Source organism: Falco peregrinus, chromosome 3 (genome assembly GCF_023634155.1).
Source record: "Falco peregrinus isolate bFalPer1 chromosome 3, bFalPer1.pri, whole genome shotgun sequence".
In the NCBI taxonomy this organism is placed as follows: Eukaryota; Metazoa; Chordata; class Aves; order Falconiformes; family Falconidae; genus Falco; species Falco peregrinus.
Window position 1 is genome coordinate 45,890,777 of NC_073723.1, and position 25,340 is coordinate 45,916,116.

The 25,340-nt window shown below is 39.2% G+C and overlaps 1 protein-coding gene across 2 annotated transcripts in view; it reads right to left on the reverse strand.

Moving 5' to 3' along the window:
- The window catches only part of CLVS1 (clavesin 1), a 105,190-nt gene that overhangs the window by 69,492 nt on the left and 10,358 nt on the right, over positions 1–25,340 (reverse strand). For both annotated transcript variants that reach the window (XM_055801075.1, XM_055801076.1), the window contains one exon: positions 23,677–24,301. In XM_055801075.1, coding sequence (XP_055657050.1) covers positions 23,677–24,065 — 389 coding nt within the window. In that variant the 5' untranslated portion in view covers positions 24,066–24,301. The remainder of the gene's footprint in view (positions 1–23,676; positions 24,302–25,340) is intronic.

Below are 25,340 nucleotides of genomic sequence, written 5' to 3' on the forward strand. Positions count from 1 at the left end.
ATTAAATGATCTATTAGCATGTCTCTGCCACCAGTCATTTTGTAGAGATAAATGAATAATAAAGCTGAGGAACTGTTGGAAAATAAGGGGTCAAATAAGACACACTACAAGAAAGCGATACATTTTGGAGAACATGGCATCAGTAAAGGATTTTGCCATTACTCTGTCTCTGAACAGTTAAGCATAGGGTCTGTTTTAGGCAAGCTAGTGAAACTAATTGGATTATTCATATGGTTAAAATATGAACATACAGAAGTACTGTCAGATGAAGCCATTAAGACTGTCTGGTAGCAAGCAAAAACAAACTGTCACTAAAAATCCCGACTGTCCCACAAGACAGCAGGCTATCAAAGTTTGGACCAGTGTCATTATCTTGGCAGTTGCAGACAACTCAGCTTATCATCCTGCAGTTAGTATGCAATAACAGCTTCTCCCCTCTAGCAGTTAAAGAGTGGCCAAAGCTGAATATCACTTAGCAAGCTGCAAACACGGCATAGATGCAAATCAGCTAAGAGACCACACCTCACTTTGTTCCATCCCCATACAATAAATCAACAGAGAGCAGAAATGCGTGCTTAGCTTCTAGTGGGGGCAGAGCTGGCACTGCACTGCAAAGAGGATTCTCACTGGGAGTAGAGCACAGAAAAGGAAGCAGGCAGAAGAAGGACCAGAAAAAACATCTTCAGGGTGCCCCAAATTATTTGAGCTAATCAAAGCTGAAGAAGCTGGCCGCACCTTGAATGCTTTGTTTGGTTTTGGGCCCCCCACTACAAGAAAGACATTGAGGTGCTGGAGAGTGTCCAGAGAAGGGCAGAGAAGCTGGTGAAGGGTTTAGAGAGCAGGTCCTATAAGGAGCGTCTGAGGGAACTGGGGCTGTTTAGCCTGGGGGAAAGGAGGCTCAGGAGGGACCTTATCACTCTCTACAGCTGCCTGGAAGGAGGTTGTAGTGAGGTGGGGGCCTGTCTCTTCTGCCAAGTAACAAGCGATAGGATCAGACAGTGGTCTCAAGTTGTGCCAAAGAAGGTTTAGATTCGATATAAGGAAAAATTTCATCATGAAAAGAATTGTCAAGGCTGGCCAGGGAAGTGGCTAAGTCACCATCCCTGGAGGTATTTAAAAGACTTGTAGATGTGGTGTTTAGGGACATGGTTTGGTGGTGGACTTGACAGTGCTAGGTTAACGGTTGCTCTTGATGGTCTTAAAGGTCTTTTCCAACCTAAACAACTCCTCAAATCTATGATTCTATGAAAAGCTTAGAAAGGGAGATGTGTATAACACAGCACATCAATGCTGGTGGAGGAGGGAAGAGACAGGAAGGAACATTTTTAATTGTTCATATACACAGCCAAGGTACACTGTTCATAGAAAAGCCCTTGGAATCCAGTCAGCATTGGGTTTTGAACCAGTATTCATAAATCATATGATGTCATTTATTTCAGCAGGTTAAATTCTCCTTTCTGCTCACAAAGTATTGATAAGAAAGCCTCAGCTTCCCTGGATGTGTTTTTAGAAAACATCTGGTTTTTTTAATGCATGTATTTATTTTAGAAATGTAAAACTCATCTCTGCTGAAAAAAGCAATGGAAATTACTGACATACAGTCCGTGGGGATTCATGTCTTGGTTCAAACTCATGATCATTAGTAGCTACCGTGCCTCTCTGGCATCAGAGGGAAAGGGCAGTCAGTCCAACCTCTGCAAGACCTGATCTTCACATTTTATGACCTTTTCCTGAGGAAAGGCCCCTCATATGAATCCTGCACAACACAGGGTAGCCCTTGGCTGAAGAGTAACCGGGAAGAGCAACGGCAAAATGAAGAATCGTGAATAAACACGGTGACTCACTTGAATAATCCTGCACCAGAGAAGATGAACAGGTGAACAGAGGAGCTCACAGCCGACTCATGTGCTGAAAAGGGCTTGTTTGTCTCATCTGTCTGAGGTCTGAAAAGCGCATATTTGTGCAGAAATTAGCAAGGCTTGTCTGAGATTCACAGAGAAAATGGATTGCATTCACAGCACATGTTCACAAGTATTTTGACCTGCCACGGGTAACTATATATTCATAGAACAATTCAAAGCCATTTAAACTCCTTAGCTGCAAAAATATGAATAATTCACCAGCATGTAAACTGGAGACATTCTTACACAATAATATGAGATCTTATTTTGTAGGGTGCCAACGCCTTCTTTGTCATGCCCAAGTTAAGGTACAGATTTTCTCATTTCCTTGTAGAAGCAGCATACAAGCACATAAAACTCCTACTGAGCAAAACACAGGTTGCGTTAAGTTAAAGTCATAGCTCCGAATTATTAATCTGTCACTTCTAGTGTAGCTATCTTTGGTTGTTCCAGTATGTCAGCTTCAGACAGGCATCTCTCTTGTTTTGTAATGAAAAGATAGCAACTTTTTCCCCACAGCATCTGTGTAAGTCTATAAATAAAATTCTGAACGAACTTTACATCCAGAATAACAGACTGGATAGGTATGTGTGTTGATTTTTTTTGTTCAGAAATACTTAGTCCAATGAGCCACTGGATACAAAGAACAGCGTAGACTGAGACCTGAACTGTATTTAACAGCATTAGAAACCCACTGCTTAGCTTATAACTGAACAGAGGCCAGTCACCCACAGATATCTGGCTGGCTTTGAATTCCTGCTTGGAGTGAGCTGGAAGCCTCTGCCATTGCCCACGAAGGGAAAATGTACCACCTTGCAGAAAGAAACTGCATCGTTTTATTTTTCTATCATGCAAAAATTGCCTCTGAGTGACTTTCTTAAAGATATAAAAATATTCCCCTTGTCATGTTTCTCCTAGAAGTTCTTCTACGTACACGTATTAGGAGGTTTTTTGCTGTTACTTTCCACTTCAGTTGAACTCCATAGCAACCAGTAGCCCCCGAATTACACACTCTGCATTCAGGTCTGTGTTACGAATCTCCTCCTACATACACTCATTCATACTGTGGGCACCCTTAGCACATGAATACTGTGTTCCTGACGTTAATGTGACTGTGCAAGGGCCCTTTCTTATGTGTCATTTGGCTGAAAAACAGGGACCTTTGCAGCCCCTGTGCTTGGGGAGGGAGAGTGCAGGTGGTGGGGCTCTTCAGACCCCTGGTAGGACCAGCTTCCACCAGAGACCTGCACAGGGGAATGGGGAGGTGACATCTGCTCTTCCCTTTGCCTCAGCCCAGGGACATGCTACAGAATCTAGCAGGGAATCAGTTCAAGGTAGAGCATAAAATTGTTACACTCCTGAGAGTTCAAAATATCCCTCCCTGAGCATTCCAGCAACCTGATCCTACACGGAGCAGGCAACCGATTGCAAACCATCACAGCACAAGTTAGTGACTGCTGATAAGGCATCCGCGTGGGTGCCGCCGGGCAGAGCCAAGCCAGGGTGCTCAGCACTGTGCAGGGTGAAACCTCTCAGGAGCAGCATGCTGCTCTGCTTTGAAGCCTGCTGCTGAAAGGGAAGGCCAGAATCAAAGTCTCAGGTGCGATATGACTGTTCCTCTGGCCGTGGATTTGTTTTATTCCTTCAGAAGTTAGTATTTCTGAGCTACACACTGGTGATTTTCTTGCCTTTTTAATACCCAGAGCAATGTCAAGCTTGCAAAGTGCAAATTTCTCGAGGAGGAATGCGACAATCAGAAGCAGCGTGTTATGATACTGTGGAAATTATTAAAAACCCTACACAACAAGTCCTAAATGCAATCAATAAATCAGTTGTACAGAGCCACTGCAGTAATTTGCCTAACAGTCCCAAATGCAATGTGCCCTGTAAGGAGCATGGGAAAGATGGGAAAAGAGCACATTCCAGCATAAGCACAGTCAGGGAGTCCATGGTAGTTTCAGGTTAGTGGTCTCCACTGTTTGAAATTCAGGAGATGACACATGGGAACAGACTGACGATCACAGCTACTATCTGAGATGTAGTTTTTAATCTCCTATCATGATCTTAACGATGTTGTGATACTGTTCCTTCAAAGCACAGCTGGAGTAAAAATGAACAAAATGAATGCTGGTACATGAATGACTGATGGTTAGAAGCATTAGGATTGATGACCTCTGTTGTTTTATTTTATTCTGTGTGAATGCATAGCCTTTTCTTATTCCCTCTTGGCACTGCAATCCATCCTTGCATCACACTAAGCTATTTGCTCAATTTCTTGCATCATTGCATTCCACAAGTTAATTTTTCATTACAGAAAGGGAAAGGATTTTCTTTTGAACATTATGAAGCTACTGTTTAATCACAGAAAGCAATTATACAGCTCCTTTGTTCTGTTATTAGAAAGTATAAATGACACCACTGATTCAGTCTCCCTGCTATCGTGGTTTCTGTGTGTGATTCCATTATATCTTCTCTAGCTTTATCTCCACTTCATCTTCAATATCTTTCCATTTGAAATAGCCCTGGACTTTTTGCTCCTTCCTGATGTGATTACCTCATTTGTTCATAATGATAATTAATTCCTTTCATTGCTCTTTTTTTTTTTGGACAGCTATAGTTTTTACATTCCCTTCTTTTCGAGATAATGTAAAGTGAATTCAGTATTCAAGGTGAGTTTGGAATATCAGCATACATAAAAGAATATGTTATCTTTTCCTATGTCTTCTCTGTCTCATTCTTAATGCACCTAACATCTAATTAACTTTTCTGACCACCCCTGCACAATAAGTATACTTCTTAATTGTGCTGTCCATAATGACCTGATGTTTTCCTTAAAAGGTTGAAAGTAATTGAAAACCTAGAATAAACTGCACAGAGTTAAGAGAGGATAAAGGATCTGCATACAAGATGTGACCATATATTAAAATCCAACATCTTCTTGCATTGCACTTAGACTTCTTTGCATAATAAATGCTGCTTTTCTAGGTCATTCTAGAGTTTTCCACAATTTTTGCTAATCTTCACTAACCTACACAATTTTCCATTTTCTTTTTGTCACATCACCACTTACCTCACCTACGTCTGCCAAAAGGATATTACTGCTGGGCATTATGATAACATAATTTTGCTACTTACAAATCCTACTCTCTGCCTGAAGTATCAGGGCTACTTTTATGTGCAAGGCAAGAATTCATCTATATATTTATTAACTTTTCTGAAAAGGCTTTAATACAAATTTCAAAGAAAGATTTTTTTATTAGCTAACTAAATGGTATATATAAATATTTTTACCTTAGGCAATTCTAACAAAATTATCTAATTGTCCCTTTGGTTGCAACCAGTTGTTCTTACAGCAGACCTCAATGATGACTAGATCAAATAGCAAAGTTAAAATCAAATAACTGCTTACCAGTGCATATATGCTGAGTCTCATGAGTTCAGAACTGCAAAAGTCATATTATCTTTTGTGGCTATTCAGACAGCACCTGGTTACTCACACAGCACTCATTAATCCAGAAAGCTTTGAAAAATGTAGCAGAATGCCTGGAAGGTGGTTCAGAAACTCACTTCTGTCTTCCTGTTGGAAAGTGTAACTGTTCAGCTAAGAAGCAAACTCATTCTGTGTGCTTGAAATTACAGTAATGAACTTTCATCTGGTAATCATAAGCTGCAATGAACCCAGAAGGTATGTATGAAGTCACCTCCTTTCTTCTTTCCAGTATGAAATCTCTATGAATCTCTAAGGTCAGAGAAGAAACCTCAGCTATCTGAATCTCAGAATTTCAGAGGCACAGATAGTGTACAATCGGTGTGCTTGACAGATGACAGTCAAAACTTGCCTAGGAAAGAAGCCCATATTTTGAAAAATATTCTGCTGAAGAGTCTCTTTTTCATGTGCATAGAAGCATGGAAGGTACATTTGATTCAACAGGCTGAAAAGAAGTCAGAGAAAATCATAGGAAAACGGAAAATTAAGCAAGTCCAGATTGTCAGGAACAGATTGGTTACATTAGGCTCAAGAAATTACTATTTCTACCTATTTTATCCATATTCTATCTATTTCTATCCAGTAGGAAGAGCAGAGCTGAGCAAATCATGGTGAAAAGCCACAGTAAACTGATACCGAGTTATGGGTCATGCCCTGCACATGAAATTCCAGATACTGTGTGTGAAGGTGACTGTTGCGCAGTATTATGCCCCTAACAAAAGCATAACACGAAGAAGAAAAAGAAAACTACAGCATCCCAGTGGACTTTATTAAGTCAGTACAGTATCCTCCTTGGCCTGTGTTAAATGAATGCACGCACAGGGACAGACTGTTGCAGACCTTGCAGCAGTAGCATGTCTAGAATTAGTTCACATGACAATGGTGGATAATGGCTTGTGTATCTTCATTGGCAAGATCATCATGTGGTAGTAATGTATATCTCCATGAAAGATTTATAGAGTAGTTTTGGTATCACCAGATGGTATAATGGAGAACCAGGGAGACCATGGTTCTTTTCTCCTTTCAGGAAGAATGAAACAGAAAAGCAGAGCATGTATGGGTAGAGAGCAGCATCACCACCAATTAAGACAAGGAAATAATTTGCAAAGAAAGCAATCAGAAATATCACGGTATCTAGGTTTATGAGCTCTTTCCATTAAAAATCACATTTTAACTATCATAATAGAGAGGGTGATATAAAAATGATGATGTTATTAAAAAGCTTGTCCCTATGCCTGTCTGGTGGAGAGTATATTGGGGTTTTGTTAGAGCAGCAAGAATAGATGATGAAGCTATGTGGGATGTCATCACCCAAGGCAAATGATCAAAGCTGTATCTCTTCAGAGATATTGGGTAAGAGGTTATCAAGACATGAGAAGAAATGGCAAAAGGTAGAAATGCAAGCATATCTTAGTAAACACCTAAAACAGCTATTTCATCAGGCAAATAAGCATATAGCTGTGCTTACATCTGTACTTAAATCTGGCAGTGAAAGTGGCAGACTTTACAAAGATGTACAAAAGTGATGTCAATCACAAAAAGGGTCATACATTCTTTTAGTTGGGGGCCATCAGGGCCAGTAAAAGACAGACATGGAAATATTCTAATAATTTCTTACAAGCAAATGAAAAGATGTCTCAAGCATTATATATCAAAGAGGTTTCCCATTGGAACAATAGGCAACTTTGATATAGCTGACAAGATGGAGGAACTTGATATTATTGAAGTAGAAATGATCATTGGGGAACTCAAAACAGATGCCATGAAGATTCATAAAAAAGCAGTTTAGGAAAAATTGACTGCAGATCTCTTCAGAAACAACGATGAAGAAAATTTGCTATAATGATTCAACTGAGCAGGGCAGAAGGACCAGAAAAAAATGAACCCATGGAGATTTATGAAATAGAGAAGACTGATAAAAGTGTATGGAATCATGGTGCTGCCAGCCACAAAGAAACTGCTTTGCACAGTTATGCTGAAAAGGATATGCAGTGCCATGAAGCTCAAGAAAAATGAGCAGTTTTCACCGCAGCCACTTTTGAGTGGATCATATTTCATACAACTTCACTGAAGAAAGTGAAGGAATGAAGAGCAATAACCTTCCCCCTAAGAAAGCAGGTTTTTCCTACCCAGAAATCCACTGAAAGTGGAAACGAGCCTTATCTGTAGAAGATTACAGACTTTAATATCTCATTTATCAATGAGATAAAAATGCAATGTGATCCAACGAACAATGACAGGTCTGGTCAAATGGTACCATTGGAATCAAAAAAAGGTATGTCTTCTTCCTCACATTCTCCAGGTTTGTCTTAGTCTTCACTGGGTATTGGACCTCCCGTGTGGAAAACAGCTGACAGAAGTTCCTTTGGGAGATCTGGATACCACGGACACATGACTCCACAGTTCGTCAATCGATAGAAGACTGATAACTGAATTAATTTTATAAACAGCTAGTAGAAACCAAAAGTTATGGAAGACACCATCAGTGTGAATCACACCACACTGTGGTAGAAACCTTGGGAAATTAATTCTATAGGCAGCATGAATGACAGCTGCTTCTGTAATGACTCCAGTCTGTGAGGCAATTGCTCCTTTTGAAGATCAATTACTGAATACAGAAATCAAGTATAATCAGCATTATACTATGTGGCATTACCACCCTTTTACTAAGTGTATTTTTGTGTGGATGACATCAATGGAGCAAAAGAGGTTTGCCTGAAGGAAGATTAGGATGCTATGCAAAAATGGTTGGGTAAAAGGAACAAAAGTTTTTCAGATCCAGAAACAGCTACAACCACTTGATGCTTTGCAAGTGAGGAAGTGACCTTTCCTGGGATGTGGGATGTACAGGGTTTCTTTGGCAAAATAGCCCTTTAGAGTGGTGCTTTTCTTTTTTTTTTTTTTTTTTTTTTTTGGCCTTGAGGTTGCAAAATATATTTTTCTAAGAGAATTTCAGGAAAAAGGGAAAAGAATGAGCCTAGAAGGACTCCCCTGAAATTTTTCTCAAGCAGCAACCTGAGCAAATTAATGTGACTAGCTCAGCTCATTTAGAAATACAACAGTGTTTAGACTGGCTTTCTCAAAATAGACGAAGTTATTGTGGAACAAAAATATTAAAATGCAGGCTGAAAATTTTAAATTAAAAACTGCCAGGATTACAGTCATTCTCAAAATGCCCCCGGTGCAGGATCAGTGGACAAAACAGGCTTTAATCAATTTTTAAAGTATGATTTCAGATGCCATAATCACAAAGGGAAAAATTAAGCATATTTTAAAACTCTAAGACCAGTCCTTCAAAAATTATGAGTACTTCAGTTTCTGCGAATGCAGTGGATTGGTGCATAATTTCCCCATTTCAGAAACCAAAAAGAACAGGCAATCTACCCAAAACATTTAATCAATGCTTTACTTGTATTTCATTATCAGGATTTGAAACCCTAAATTTCTGAAATAAACTCTGCCTTTTGAACAAGATTGCTGATTCCATGGTCTCACAGCATGAAGGCTTTTTCCTGGATGAGACAGGGAGAATCTTCGTGTCACATACTGACAGCAGTAGCGTGTAGTAACTGTCTGAGACCCCAAAGGCAGCAGAAATAGGATTGTGGAGCTTTGTAGAAATTATATGGAGAAAGGAAACCCAGCCTGGTATCCCTTATTTCCTGGAAGCCAGTACAATTTTTTTGGTACATGACAGTAGTTCCCAGTAGGGTACAGATTAGTGTTGCAGGTGCAGTGTGATCCTTGCCTTTGAATAATAAAGTTATGTTATTATTTTGGCAGACTACCAAATTTCTCAGGAATTGCCAGTGAAAAGCAATCTAAGTGGTTTATAAACTATTAAAAATCAGTTGAGGTGAAAACAGAATTTCATGTGAATTGCAGCGTTAGGGATTCTGAAATAAAAGTTTTGCTGATTTGTTATTACAGAAGTTATCAGCAACCTCCTAAATCACTGTAACCTTTGTACAGCAGAGTATACTTACATGTGTGGATATTTAGTCTCTGCCTTCTGGCAACCACTGTTTCAGGGTTTGCTATTTCTGGAGGAAAGGGCTGTGTTTTAGGTTTCTAAACAACTGGAAACTGTACATTGATAAAGTAACAATTCATATTTTTCTATTTCTGTTTATATTGATTTTTATTGCAAAGCTAATATAATTAATTTAAAATATTTTTTTTCACACTTCTAACAAGAATTCTCACATAGTCGATACAGAGAATTACTGAAGAAATTTGATTAACTGAAGTCACTACTCATTCAATTATAAACAATTGCTCATGGAGCAACATATGTTGCAATTAAGTACAGAAAACAATAGACAAAGTTATTGTGCTTTTGAACTTAGTGCACAGTGACATCCTGCCAGAGCACACACTGGTATTTACAGGACACAGCTCTGGAACCGGACAGCTGGAACAACTGGGACCTTTACTCCAAATGCAAGCAGTAGTGATCACTGAAATAAAGATACAGACAGGAGGGAGGCCCTGTTTTGTCAAAAGTCAGCAAAAAGAGGCAGAAAAAGGATCAGCAGACATCGCCACAGCTAGTTTAGTTACGTGGCCTTGAGAAAAATGCCATAAGGCATTTTCTAATACTTCAATATTAGTGGTAAACACGGAAGTCTTGAACAAATAAACCACCCCTTGTTCTTTACTTCTTTGTTTTCTGGAAAACAGTTGCCTGCAGTCATTGGTACAAGCTTGTTTACAAAGAAACACCTGATTTTTTTCGTCTGTTGCCATTAGAAATCTTTATAAAACCAGAAAATCACAATTAATTTTCCTTGCAGTCTAATTGGTTTCATGGTAAGAAAGGAAGGGATTGGGTGTTACCATGAATATATCATGTATTATTGGAATAGCTGCAACTTGAAGTCTTTTTCAAAAGTAACAAAGCCTAGTTTTTGAGAGATGGCACTGGAGATGTTTGCACCTTAATAGGGAAGATATGGCCTTTAGAAAATCTAATACATAAAACCTATAATTTGGTATCATGGGATGAGTTGTTAAGATTGCAGGGTTTGTTTATACTATGTCAGGTGTCCTTTTTTCTCTGTTACTGTCTTACAGTTTAGAATGTATTGAAAGGGGAAAGTTAGGGAGAGTCTGTTCCTAAGATCTAAGCACAGTCTAAGGACTCATTTGTTTCAACAGCAGAACTAATTTGCTTACGAGTGACTGTAGTACATACTTCTCTTTATTCTAGCCAATGCTTTGATTTCACAGAAACGTTACCAAGAAGGCCTTATGGCAATAACAGAGAAAAACTTCAAGTGATAGAGTCTTTGCAAAATGAATCCCAATATGCTGCAGGTAGTTTAGTTTCCACAAAAACACACAGAAAGCAGAGTGATTCCAGGCTCTCTGTGGTTTTTCCCCCTGATCTGGCAGAACTCTTCAGCACTCTTTTCCCTTGCATTCTGTTGACTTAGCTTTGGTTAATATTTTGCATTTTTAGTATTAATCAGCAGTGCTTAACAGTCAAGTCAAATGCACTTGTTTCATTTCTGTACAAGAAGTATATTAAGCTATAAGGTACCTAAGCAAAATGTCTAATGTAAAGCATATAAATAGTCTAATAGCCTTGTTCCTGTATTTTGTCTCCGTAGTTGAATTTGTTGGGGGTGCTCACAGACAGGTGAGTGTGTGCATTGTTGAATCAGATGTTATGAAAAAAACCTTTCCTTTGTCCTCTTGTTCAGAAATACATAAACCCTTTAATGTATATGCTTTTGAAAGAATTAGAGAAGGAGGTTCCCTGGCTTCAGCCGTGCAATCTTCTAACATACTTTTAGGAAAGCTGAAAACCAGACTTTTCAGTTCACCTATTCTGACCTAGTCATGTGCACTACTTTTATTAAGGGCCCCACAACATTACCGTAGGCATGAATCAGGCCGTTTTTCATTCCAGAAGTAGGAAACATCATGACAGAGTACAGCGCTGGCACAGTGGGACCTTGTGCAAGCAGGACATTGATGAACACCTTCCTCCCCTCCGCCCGGCTGCAGCACTTCACCTCTGTAGTCTGCTGCTCCCCTGGTCCCAGCCAGAGCCTGTACTCAGAGGACACAGCTAACTGAGGTGCTGAGCTATAAATCACACCTGTTTCCTGATGCTGCGCACTTCTTCCAGCATAACCATTTCCATTTTTTTCCTTTGTTTCATTTTCTGTTACCCTGCCATGCTCATATTGAAGCAATTCGCTACATGCAGATTTAATGAGTCTTGCCCGTGGCTCGCATGCCCTTCTTAATTGCTAGGCACCAGCAGCCTGGCAAATGGTTGTTTTCTCAACATCCCGTTAGTATAGTAACACTTCTTATCTTTTGAAGTACTTCAGGATAACAAAATAATAGTTTTTCTATTGAAGATGCATTTGTAGAAATTTATAGTGAGCCATAGCCTAGGACAGGCTTAGGTAGCAGCTAAATTTATCTTCCACCACACCTTTGGGAGATGTAGAGTTTCTTCAGGGAAGAAAAAAGTAGTCAAAGGGGGTTTTCCTGTCCACGCCAGTGTAAGAGCTAGACAAGGACTGAAGTGTCTTTGTAGGTCAGGTGAGGGTCAGTTCAGGTTTCCTTCTGTATCTTTTTTGCAAGCAGGATTAAAGACCTTGTCTTCAAGGCAGTGGTGTGACAAGTACGAAACATTGAGTTATTTCTTCCCTGTGTCAGTGAATCACTGCCTGGCTGTCTTCAGCCCCTGTGACCCTCCCGCCGCCCCCCCATTAGGCTCAGAGTGCACTCCTGCCCCAAGCTGCAGCCAGCTGCAAGCTGCTTGGCCCTGCCCTGCTGCCCCAGGGACCCCCCGGTTCCCCCAGCCCTGAGAGCCCCCGACTCCCTGACACACTCTTCTTCATTTAAGGAAGGCTATTAAATTTTCATTTAAGAAATCCTTCTTTTCTCCTGTCCATTTAGGTTGCAAACTTTCTAGGGTTGGGATTAAAACTTGCTTTGTTTTTTTCATCCTAGTACCCAGTTTAGGGGTGACTGATAGCAAAAATTGAACAAATTCATGTAGGAAATTAGTTGCTGGTGAGCACAACTAGCCAATATGAGTGCAATGACCTTTTAGATAGATCATGTAATAGGTGGTCACACAATTCAACAGCCACGGTCTGGATTGACTGGGAAAGTTTTGAGATGCAGCTGCATTTAAAGTCTGCGCATTTTATTATGTTTGACAATTGCTTGTAGGTTAGCTCCCTGCATTATATTTTAATATAACCTATGCTATTCACTGTGTTTCCCTGAATGAAGTGCAGTTAAATGATGTAGCACAGTAAATTCCTTAAAGCTCAGACCTCTGCTCCTAAGACAGTATTTTTGGCCTGGTAGGTCCAGTAGTGTTCAAGAACAGCATTTAGCATCCTGGAGACCAGATACTCAGCTGTGCCAGCACCATAGTACAGTGTATTTCAAGAGTTAAAATGAAGGTGGCTTTACACTAATTAGACTTCCTTGGATGTAGGGATGTGGCTGCTTATTAACAGGGCCAGCAACAGCTCTGGAGGCCCTCCTTGTGCTGTTTTCCTGGATGGCAGCCAATAGGACAGGCCACATGGCTCCTGCATCAGCTGGAGCATTCCCTCCATAAATGTGTAGCCAACACTACGTGCGCACTGCGACAATTCACAGCCACACTCAGTACTTCAGAAACTCCCTCCCATGGGAAAACTCAATACTTATGAAAGTAAGGCAGACGTATGACAGTGCCGTTCTCACTCACTGCATCTGCACACTCCTCCTGACAGTGCGTTTGCTCACCGATAATTTCCTTAATTCTTACAGCTTCTTTTTTGGGGGTCATGACAGAAGGCCCTCATTGGAGGACTATTTCTAGGCGTATCTACCTGGAGATTCTGCAGTTTTCTACATCACAGACAGGCATAGCAGCCTTTTCACAAAGTTAGAATACCTGCATTATTTAGTGGTTTCAAACAGGTTCTTATCCAGCAAGAAGGCTGCAATAGACCTTGGGTACAATAACCATTATCCCCCTCAGCACACAGTGACTGGGAGACACAGCTCCATTGCAGGATAGGAAACAATGACACTGGAACACCATAAAATATCATAACTAACCATTTTCAAATATAACTGAGACATAAAACACCCAGCATGTATTCAGAATCCCACATGGGAAAATTGCTTTTACACAGCATTTCTTATACACAAGATAATCTGTTGGACTTTTAGATACCAGAGCTTACTGATATAATGTTCATATTCTTAAACTGCAAGATGTCTTAAAGTACCATCTGACTTTATCCTCCTCAGAGGCTTTTGACAAAGCAACATTAATCCTAGAAACAGGGGATAGAAAGTTCCCTGACAGCATCTCTTGCGTCTCCTGCATTGCATCATCATAAGTACTCTAGTTTGTCTGTGATTTCTTTAGTAAAAAATCCAGTGATGAGGAGTCCATAGAGTGCCTCAGTTACCTGTTCAGGTCCTGAACCACCTTAACCATTGTAAAATGTTTTCTAATTTTTGGAAATCTAATTCTGCTCAAGATTATTCAATTTGCTTTCATTCTGTATTCCCAGCCCCAAGAAAATGGAAAACTTTTAACTACCACCTTTTATTAAGGTAAACTTTTATATACAGAAAGATTCAAATCTCATCCCTTTTTTGATTTCTAAAAAAAAAAAATAATAATAATTTAAAAATCAACTTTTATTATATTGTCATATTTTCCAGACTTCTTGTTTTACTGTTCTTTTCTTGACATAGCTCAGATTTGTCTCTTGTGCTAGTGTTTAGGTTACAGATCGGTTGAGGTGAGTTGTCCTGCAGACAACATTCCGGTAATACACCTCAGAGACATTGCTTCCTCAATGGTAGCACCTTACTGTATCATTCCATTTGTAGTCTATCATTTACCCCCAAATCCTTTTGTGCCCAATTGGTGTTTTCTCCATTAATTGACCATTGATACCCTATTTAACAAACCAAGAGGTGAGAAAATCCCAACAGAGACAAATGTGTCAGCCAGGACTAAACCAGTATGTCTGGTGTCTCACAAGGCTCGTTGGCCTTTAACACAGACTCTACATCTGATATGCCTCTTTTTGAAGTAAACCTCCAAATGATTCTGAATTACTTTTAAATGAATCATAGAAAATTTTCTATGAAAGAAAGTGAATGTATGTGTAGCTATGTATAAATTTTAAGAGAGAATAATAATAAGATGCTGGAAAAATAAAAGACATTTATTGGCAGCTACGGCATACACAAAGTGCCATTTTCCCCAGACTTACAGAGCTCTTTTATTCAAACAGAATTGAAGGTTTTGTCAGAGCAAAACTGAATTTAAGTTGCAGTAGCCAGCTAAAAGTGGCTTACATGTAAATGAGAACCTAAGATACGGAAAGATTTCCTACTGTCTCTCCCTAGGTCAGAGTTTATTCCTCCTCCTTTTTTATCTCAGTTTTCAAATTAATATTGCAGTGCATTTGGAAGGAGGATTTTTCAGCAGTCTGTTTCTCTTTCAATATAAATCACATTTCTCCTTTTGTACTTACACAACAGATGGGTAGGATTATCCCTGGGAAAACAAGGCAATACATTCTTATTCAGAAACCTCACGAAGTAAGAACAGCTTAGAGGATCATAGGTCCAAGATAATAAGAGAGGATGGAGATGCCTTAGATAAGGTTATCACACTCTACTATGGATTTTCCTGGTCAGAAATATCTATACAAAAGAAATTCTGTGTGCTAACACATTCCCTAGCACTCTGAAGGGGTATAGGCACCACATATACTCTATAGATTGATCTGTGCATGTTTAATACACGTGACTGGCATCTCTTGGATTTGCTGTGAAAGGAAGCCAGAAGGAAGGAAAGGGCGAAAGGTTTAGCACTGGCAAGAGGAGTTCATGTTTCTGATCACACCATAGCAGTGGCCTTGTGCGTGTTACCTCTTTATTTCACCTTTATTACTTCATTCATATCTGAATGCACAGAATTCAGTTCCTCTACTGAGATGGTGTAAAACCAGAGGAGCTGAAATTATGGCTTTGTAGAAGGGAACATAGGACTATCTATGGGAAAGAACAAGGAAAGTATAAGGATGGCTTGTAACTGGCACTCAATGAAGGAAACCATATTGATCTAAAAAGAAAAAAAAAAAAAAGTCTTGAACTTCCTGCTCCATTAATTCAGACCATCAGCTCACGTCTTGTCAAGTATATGAGAGCACTTGTCTTGTAAAGTACACGTGAGAGTGGTTCTGGATCAGACCAAAGGTTCCTCTGCCCCCAAATTGTTGTGTGACAGTGGCCAGCAGCAGGTCCCTAACTGTATCAAACAACAAAGGGGTTTGATACACAGCAGTTTGGCAAGGTTAAAACAGAAAACATACTAATTTGCCTCTGAAAACAAATATTTCTTACGTATATTGATGTATTAACTTCAAAAATATGGTAGTCATGCTTAAAAACTTACAGTTTCACTCAAATCCTGAATTCTGGCCCTCTAAAGATCTACTATGGTTATATTGATGTATTGTATAAATAATCCATATGCATTTTTCAAATAGATGGTTACTGACCACATAGCATCATAACATTACTTGGTGCTGTGATTTATATGGCCTATAGGAAAGCTAACTGGCACCAGATGCGTTAACGCATGCAGAGACATGTGTCATCTGCTGTGTGTCTGCAGTAGAGAAGTGGAGAAGCGATGCCATCTTTCTATAAAGAAAAAGCACCTATGAAGATACTTACGTATTACCTTGCCTTGAAAAATTAATCTTTACTGATGCAAGTTTGCTCAGCATGGGCAGAAAATAGGCAGTTACATAGGAAATAGTTCCAGCAGGAGACTAACTGGCTGGCTTTGCCCTCTGTGCCCTGCTAAAAATGGACCTTCCAGGAAGTTTCCAGAGCTGAGATTATCATGCTCTGGGAGCAAAGGATAGTTGCTTTTTACTGCCTCTGTGGCTGCTGCACTTACTAAAAATAAAAACTGTGGGAGTGCAATCAGAATTTAAGACAAAAATGTCCTTTTTGTCAAGGAGTGATTCCATTTTCTTCTCTTTAGGAATCAAGTCTCCAGTCATGGCATATTAATTATGATGCTCCACCTGTTTTATTGGCTTATCCATGTCAAAAGAGGCAAAATATCCTGTACAGAAGAGCTGTAACAATTCCATTTTTAGGCTGGTTTATTGGAATGTCTTTACTCCTCCATCCTTTCCTCTGGCCTTCACTTCTAGCTGCTCTGCTAAATTTTTGGGTGCCTGTGGTAGACAGGTGCTTGTACCTCTTCTTCCCTCACATTATCAAGAGCATCCCAGAGATACATATTGAGGGCACTCTCAGCAGTGCAGCCATGGGAGCTGCCTCCCTCATCCTCCAGCCTCACCACAGCAGACAAGCACCCTGAAGCAGAGTGACCATAGTGGCAGGATGGAGTTGCCTTCAATGTGCTGTTTGGCCATTTTATGGGGCTCAGCGTGCCCCACACCATGCACATCCTGACCGAGCTCATGCTGTTCACTGTAACTCCTCTGGGATCACACATCCTGCTAACGGCACCAGTTCCTAAGCATCTCTTGTGCTGCTCTGAGGGTGCTGGAAGTAGAGGATGCTCAGCATCTACCAGGGGGTGATGAAAAAACTGACTATCTTTATGTAAAATGCAATTGATATAGAGGCTGAGAGTTCAGATGAAAGAGTCTAAAATAAACGATGGCCTAGGGAAATAATGTATCAAGAAAGTTTTAGAATTTTAAAATTCCAAATGTATTTAAAGATTCCAGCTCAATAGCTCCACTCTTTTCTGATGCTTCGGCTGCATGTAGCCTGGTAAATAGCTAGTCAGAAAATTGCAGTTTTTTCCTCATCTGACTCTTTGCAGTCTGTTTCTGCTGCAATGCATGAATTTGCCTTAGCTCCTTTTAATTGTGTTGGCAAGTTAGAAACTGATTGGAATAGTAGATATTTAGAAAACTTGATTTAGGAAATGTTTCCAACAAAAAATATTTTTATCTGTTCCTACGAAGTCTCACCCCAAAAACCTTCTATTTATAAGAGCATTCATTCATGTTTACCAGCTGTTCCCAAGGATCAAAGGGACAAAGAGCCAAGTGGGATGTCACATTGTTTGGCTTCATACTGTTCTGTTGCTATAGCTCTGTTATAATGTTCTTTTGCAGAATCCAGCTGTGAGAATGACACGTACAGACCACATAGGAGTATGGGCCATTTTCTAGGGACGAGGGACAAATGCTATCATGACTGTATGCAGTTTCTCTTTTCTGTCACGGAGACATAAACCTTCACACAAAATGTGGATCTTCTGAGACAGTCTGGGAAGGAAGGGGGCAGTGTGTGTGTGTGCATGTGCATATACGTGTTCTGTACATGTGTTTACCTGTGTGTGTATTTTCCTTAATCGGCTGTCCTTCTCTCCCGTTTATAAAGCTTGGGGATTAGATTTGGTTTCTCTTCTCCACAGAAGGGAGGTGGCATAGAGCCACATTCCAGTTTGCTCTTCATTCCCCTTTGTACACACACACACACACACTTGATTTTTCCCCCCTTTCAGTTCGGCTTCTCTCATTCTTCAGCATATGCTTCCTAACTTTCACAGCTGTTGTTTTTCTTTCTCTTTTTCAGACATTTTCCCTCTTTTCTTTGATTCCCTTCTCAGCCCTACCCAGGACTGTCATTTGTGTATGTCATCCTTCTGTCATTCATATGGACTACAATTGCCTTCCCAAATGCAGCCTTCATAATAAATGGTACTAACTGAATTAGGTTGCCGCCTCCAAGCAAATTAAAACATTTCAAGACAGAGCTCCTTTTCGTCTTCTTTGTCCAACATTTAATTTGCACATCTGTTACTCCTCGAAATGAGTATTCTGCTTATGCTACACTTCTTTCCTCTACCACCCCGAATTCTGCTACCGTTTCAGACTGGCTCAGTAATATAATAATGTAATATGAATTATTTTTAATACAGTGTGCTTCTAAGCTATTTATTACTCAATGCAATGCTTGAAACACCACCTCAATCTGCATTACTGTAAGCATCTCCCAACACAGAAACATTACCTCCTAACCAAACCCCAAGACTTGCTGTGTAAAAATCATCCTGGTCTTAGGGCTGGCCATATTTCAGCTGTAATCTCTCATAATAAACAGCTATGAGGCTGAGTTATTGCCGCAGTTTGCCTGTGACTGTAAATCAGTCTCAACAGATGTTTATTCCTTCATATTCTATTAAGCATCTGAGATTATCCTTGAAATATATTGGAATAATCAGCATTTGAGACATATTAATTTATACCAACAGGATCTGCTGATGATAATATCCTTATAATTACACCACTGAGCATTCTCAGCAAGGACATCATTTTTTCTGTTGTGCTCCTTTAAAATATTTATAGCTGTTGGTTTACCATGTCAGAGTATTTCCTTGCCCTTTAGCCTATCTCAATACACTTTTCTACAGAATAGTAAGTATCTGGCATTTGAGATTCCTTGGTTAATAGAAGAGAATTTATAGCTAGCAGCTGACTTGGGAATATATGTTGTAAACAAAGCAGCAGTTTTTTCCATTTGACTTACAGAATTTTTGGAGCTATGTGGCAGCTTTTAAGACACAACAGTCCAGACGTGAAGACAGAAATTAAACACCATTTTACCGCAAAAGAAAATGGGCAACCTTCTGCCCCCTTACCTCAAGGCTGTATTCATAGAGCAACATGATTTGGGATAGTCTTTCTGCTGGGTCTCTACACAGAAATAAATTTTACTCTGGCTGAACAACCTTGAAGGAAATATCTTTACTTGGAAGATTAATGAACACCTTCTGCTGAATTGCTTGTTCACTCAAGCCCCCATCTCCCTGGTGTACAAGCAGGGTATATTAGAAGGCAGTAGCAAACCTAGGAACAGCTGTGACAATGAAGGCTTTCCTCAATCTAACAGCCAAAAAGGTACTTTTATCTGACTTCTTTAAAGGCTTCGGTTTCACTTGAGGTGCATCAGAGGAGTGAGGGTTTAGGTTTGGTGGACTGATGAAGTGAAAAAGTGTGAGAAAGATTATTTGTAATCCAGCAAATAGCAATTTGTTTTCACATGAAATCCTGGTTCAGGTCTCATCAAGACTGTACATGCGCATTTATTTGTTTTAGAAACTGGGAATTCTTATGATGCAAATTATTTTGTCAGAAAAGTCCTGACGAGATCAGTTTGACATCCTTATCTGGTTTTTTTACTCCATGATTTCCATTTAAAAATAAGGTGCTCCATAAGCAGTGGTATATGTTAAGTCTTTATGGGTTTTGGAGAGTTTTTGTGTGTTTTTCATACCTTGAGCTCTGATCAAAGTGAATGATGGCCCTCCCCTGCATGGGTTCCCTAGTGTACAGTAATATAGCTCAACATTTTTCCTCTCCTTCAGTGCTGAACTAATCTGATCTCTTTTCAATCAATCTGCTCATTTTCACTTACTCAGTACTTCTGAAGTTTTCTGTTCTGTATCATGTGTGATTAACATTAACTAACAGATCCAAAATATACTATGCAGGACCTAGAGAGAAAGTAATGCATCATCTCCAAGAAACCTGTAAAAAATAACAAAGCAAAATTGAACCAATGCAGCACATGCTAAATGAATGAAACCCTGGCACCATGATAGATCTCAGCTAGTGATCTGACGATAAAAATTAACATTCCTCGTGTTTTTTTCCTAGTCATCAATAAGGTTTTGGTCAAAACTGTAATTATTATCTTTTTCAATGATATGGAAGCAAAAATAAAACTCTCGACAGTGAACTTTACAGATGTGACAAAACCCATGCAATGGTAATTGATGAGGAGGACAAGTTTAGCTCTGCAGAAGAGCGTGAATCACATGCTAGACTGTGCCCACATTATGGATGAGAATGTATGACACATTTACCAGTGGTGTTCGTATTTTAGGAAACAGTGACTTGGAAGCAGATTTGAGCTGAACATGAGCTCAAAATGTGATAGAGTAGCTAAGAAAGTGACAATCCATCTAAAAGGAGGAAACTACTGAACAGAAGAGATGGCACTACCACATGATGATTTATTAATGGAAGTTCATGTTCAGTTCATCCCTCTGTACATTAACAACAACACTGAAATGATAGGAAAGGTCCAGAAAAGAACAATGAAGAGTATTAGCAACCTGGAAAATCTTCCTAATTCTGAGAGTAAAGAAGTTCAACCTATTTAAGCCTCAGCAGCATTAATATATTGCAAGACATTATGCTAGGGCAATACTTTGTAGAACATTATCTTTGCTGTGCTAGATGTCGACAAGTACCTTTTTACCTTGGGGACAACACAAGGTTGTGTTGTCCTCAAGAAAAAGGGGGTCAGCTGTGGTACATTCGCCATGGTTAAAAGTGAACAGAAGAACCACTGCTGTAGAGTAGCTCATGTATTATCTTTTTGTTGCCTGACAGTAACTTACCCTACAGTGCCGCATCCCCAGTGAATTCAAAAGTAGGTTAAAAAATGATGTGGTCAGGACACAAAAGTACAAACATGGGAAGCTGTCAGATTTTTGTGGTCCCTTTAAACTAACACAATACAGCAGCTGGAAGCTGAAGCTGGAAACATTGAGACTAAAAATTAAAACCTAGTTTCTAGAGATGTTTGATCTATTGGTTACATTCTTGAAGCTGAAATTACAAATGTTTCTAGAAGCTCACACAGAAATTTTATCTTTGATACAGAGGACCCCTTAAAAGCATCTTGGATCTCATTTGTCCAAGCAATCACATTACACAACTAATGACATTTCCTTTTAAAATTCAATGTAAGACCAAAAGTTTGAGGCTGCTTCTGCTTCCTTGATATGTGATCTCTACAGCCAACATACTCCCAGGAGTATAAATGCTAAGAATGTCTGAAGTGAAAATCAGTTTATGGATTATAGTTAAGCTGATTTTAAATGATCCTTTACAAAATATGATATCTTTATAAATCATCCCTTAAAAATTATGATTTAATCATAAAGAAATAGAAGATGCAGCCAGCTGCAAATGATATTAGTTAGGAAAGACATGCTGAAGGCTGAGGTCTTATTCTTGCAAGTCAGCATCACAGCATCACATGAATTGATTTGATTAACATTTGGCTGAAATGCAAGCTTGTAAACATCTTGCCATCACTGAAGACACATCTACAGAAAGGTTGCCCTAGATACACGTATGTAACTTATACACAATGACTGTTTGAGGTTTTTTGTGAAATGTATATGAAAATACATTTCTTCTGGTCAATAACCTGCTTCCCTGCTGCTTAATAGGACATTTCACTCATCGTTTCCTATTCCTTAACAGCTTTTGCTCTTATTGATGCCTTTAGACAGTAAAAGAAGGAAGAGGTCATCCCTTTATTTACTAACAGCCCAAATCATGTCCCAGATCCCTGTTGCACTTGGAGCGCTACAAAAGCCCGCAGAAATGACACTTCTTGTCGTTTGCATCCATAGAGGAATTGATCTTCAGTGGCTGAACAGAGGTAAAATTTGCTTATGATTTTTAATTTCACTGAGGAGCCTTAGGAAAGTATATCCTATACTATTTACTTCAGCTTTTCTTCTTTGAAGGTCAAACCTACATTTTCAGAAACAAGGTATCTTGCATGCAGGATCACTGGGTTTTGCACACACACACATATACACATATACATGGATGCACATTAAAGGACTTGCAGAAAATTTGAGGCAAAATCTGAGAGGAATCAATCCTCTGTCAAAATCTCTTTGCAGGAGCTTAGAAAGTAGCACTCCCAGCTTTCCAAGAGCAGGGCCTGATGTACGAGGTTAATCACAAGGATTCATTTTGTTGAGGGATCAAAAACCCAAAGCTGACTCAATATAATACCTAAATCCCTTAATGCAACCAGCAGAGCCACAGTGCTTCTGTCCTCTAAAGCTGATACTTTCTATTAATTCAAGATACCTGTTCATTCACCTTTCTTTCCAGGCCAATTGCTAAAAGAAGGGTTTTGTGGTTGGAAGAAAGGCAAGCTCACAGTTCAGAAAGACAGGAGATAAACTGCTGGCCTCTTTGTAGTCAATAGGGCTTTTATCTCTGGCTTCAGTTCTGGATTTTACCAAATACTTTTGTATATGCAAAGTTACATTTCTGTAACTTTTTCCATACATTTATTTACCAGATCTGTACAGGCAAAGGAAAATCAGAAACACTTCTGAAATTTGTTTTCATATTGAGAGGAAAGGTTTTCCCAGAAAACAACTATGCAGGTGTATGTGTGTCATTCTCTAGTAATTTCTGTAGCATAAATTCAAATCTCCAAACTATTGACTCGTAAGGATGAGACAATTTCATGGACAACTTTTGACTGTACTAAGACAAAATCCTACCTGGAACTCATTAGAATTTATGATACTCAACACCTGAATCAGAATTTTGTTCTTCTTTCTGGCTTTTATAAGAAATCAGCAGAGCACGTGGCAATTGATTACGTTTCCCTGTCTCACTATGAAGGCAGGGAAAATAGAATGGAATGACTTCTGATGGAGAGGACTATATGAACATATACTCCTGGGCCAGCTTCTTTTCTCTGTATCACTTCAAATAAATAGTGAAAGCTGACTAATCACATTAACACTTAAGGACATAATTTTGTAACAATGGCTGGGAGATATTTTACCATTCTGTAAAGATGACCTGAACAGAAAATACGCTTTACATTAATCTCCCATTTATCACACTAATAAGCATACAGTAACCAGAGTGTGTAGAAATGATGATGCAGTTTGTGGAAATCTCATAACATAAGCTTTAATTCCTGAAAAGGTTAAAACAAAAAACCCTGATCTGTTAAGAAGTCTGGAGACAGAATAAATATGGTCAGTTCCTTCTGCACCAGGAAAGCTATGAGACCCCCCATATGTTTTGAGATGTTTGCTTTCTGTCAACCTGTTCAGCTAGTCTGTGATATTACTGAAGTAATTATATAATAAGCATCAATGTATTTGTAGCAAATGGACAATATCTGGCCAAAACCTGGCAATGTTTATGGAAAAAAATATGAGCTACTTATCTGACACACTGTTATACCCTTACTTCTCAATGGTCTTATGTCTGAAGAATGAGAAGTGATCACATCAGATGAAAGTTTTAATGAAATAGACTCATGGCTATGAAATATTTTACTGAAAATGGCCTTGCTGCTTCAAGTATGGTCACAAATACTCGGTTACAAGTTGAGTGTGAGTGTATGTAAAAAGATAAGGACACTATCTACATTTACCTACTCTGATCCCAGTTGGCTGCAAAAAGCAGAAGAATCTTCCTGCCGCAGTGATCGCGATTTTCCAGTACTCCCGGGAACCCATCTGTCAGAGCCCGTTTGATTCCTGGATCATCAGCCTTGAAGTTTTTGAACATATCCAGATTTAACTGGCGGTACTGGAAGTACTGAGCCAGCAGTCTGAAGGCCTCAGTTTGGTGAAACTTTCTGGCTCGGAGAAACCTCAAGATGAAGGCATCATCTGTACGTAAAAACCCGATGTCAGGCCTTGTGATGATCATGTCCCTGACTTGCTGGATGTCCTGATGCAAAATGTCTGGGTTTTCATTCAGTTCCAGGCGGGCTTTCTCTATAGTCTCTGGACTAAGTCCAGCTTGTAAATGGGTCATCTCTGCAAAAACGTGTTTTCCAAATCCTTATCTTCAGATATTTTAGTAGGGGAAGTGCTGATCCCATTCAGTTGAAGGTCTGCTGTGAGTGTCAGCCATTCAGCAGCTTTTTGCTATCAAGTTGGTATTTAACAGGTGAAAGTGAAGGGCTTTTCTTATTCTTGCAGGAAGAGTAACGGTCAGTTCACATGTAGTATAATCCATCCAAAGAAAAGTGTTGTCTATTCCATCACTTACTGGAAGAAAAAGCAAAAATATAAAAGAAACATTAAATATGTATATAAAGCTTACACTAATTCATTTCTGAACTTTACACAGCAATAAAACCGTTTTGTGTGCTTCATATGTAAGAGGATACCAGAATGGCGCATTTAAGATAAGGCCATCACTAACATCTTGAATATATGTATTCAAGTTTTCAGAAAGGCAATCTGATTAATTGACAATTAAGACTAAGCTGTATCAAATTACTAACAGACTTTTTTTTTTTATTACCCTTTGCAAAGGTGTCTTACAGAGGTGTGGGACTTCCAACATTCAATAGCTTCAAGCCCAGGATGACAAAAGCAAAAATAATAGCAATTTTTTTCCTCTATCCCTAACAGGGCTACCTTTCAGCTTCCTAAATATGCAGATTGAGACTTATATTAAGTATAACAACAGTTTGCTTTGGTTTTATCACACATACTATCAGCTCATAGCTATCCTTGAATTAGCCCCCTAGCTGATTGCAAAACTGATTTTTTAAAAAAAAAAACAAACACAAAACCTCCACCAACACATAGGGGTATTTTCTCCTTGGTAAAACCTCACTGAAAATATTTCCCATTGAGACTTAATACGTCTTCATGGGAAACTTTCCATGAATAAAGTGTTTGATGAATCTAATCCGACAAGGTTGGTGTTTTACTTGAAAAGACATGTATTTTATTCCAAACCCCTTTTTTCCATGTCTTGCAGCTTTCCTGAATACCTAGTTCTGAACTTCATTTTCATTCCTGTACTTTACCCAGAATTTGTTTTTACAAGTGTTAGAAGAAAAGCTGTTTAAGCTGTTTTGTATGAGCAAAACGGTACAGTGAACCTCTTACATTTCAGTGACACAATTAGCAAGAGGCTGTCATTGAAGTCTGTGTGGTTACATTTGTGTGAAATAAGATCAAGGTCTGTTCCAATATGATATGTGTGTGAAGAAAGATCAAGATCCATCCAATTTTTCAGCCATCACAAAAACAGACAAGCAACCAACACAACCCCACCATCCCACCCCCACCA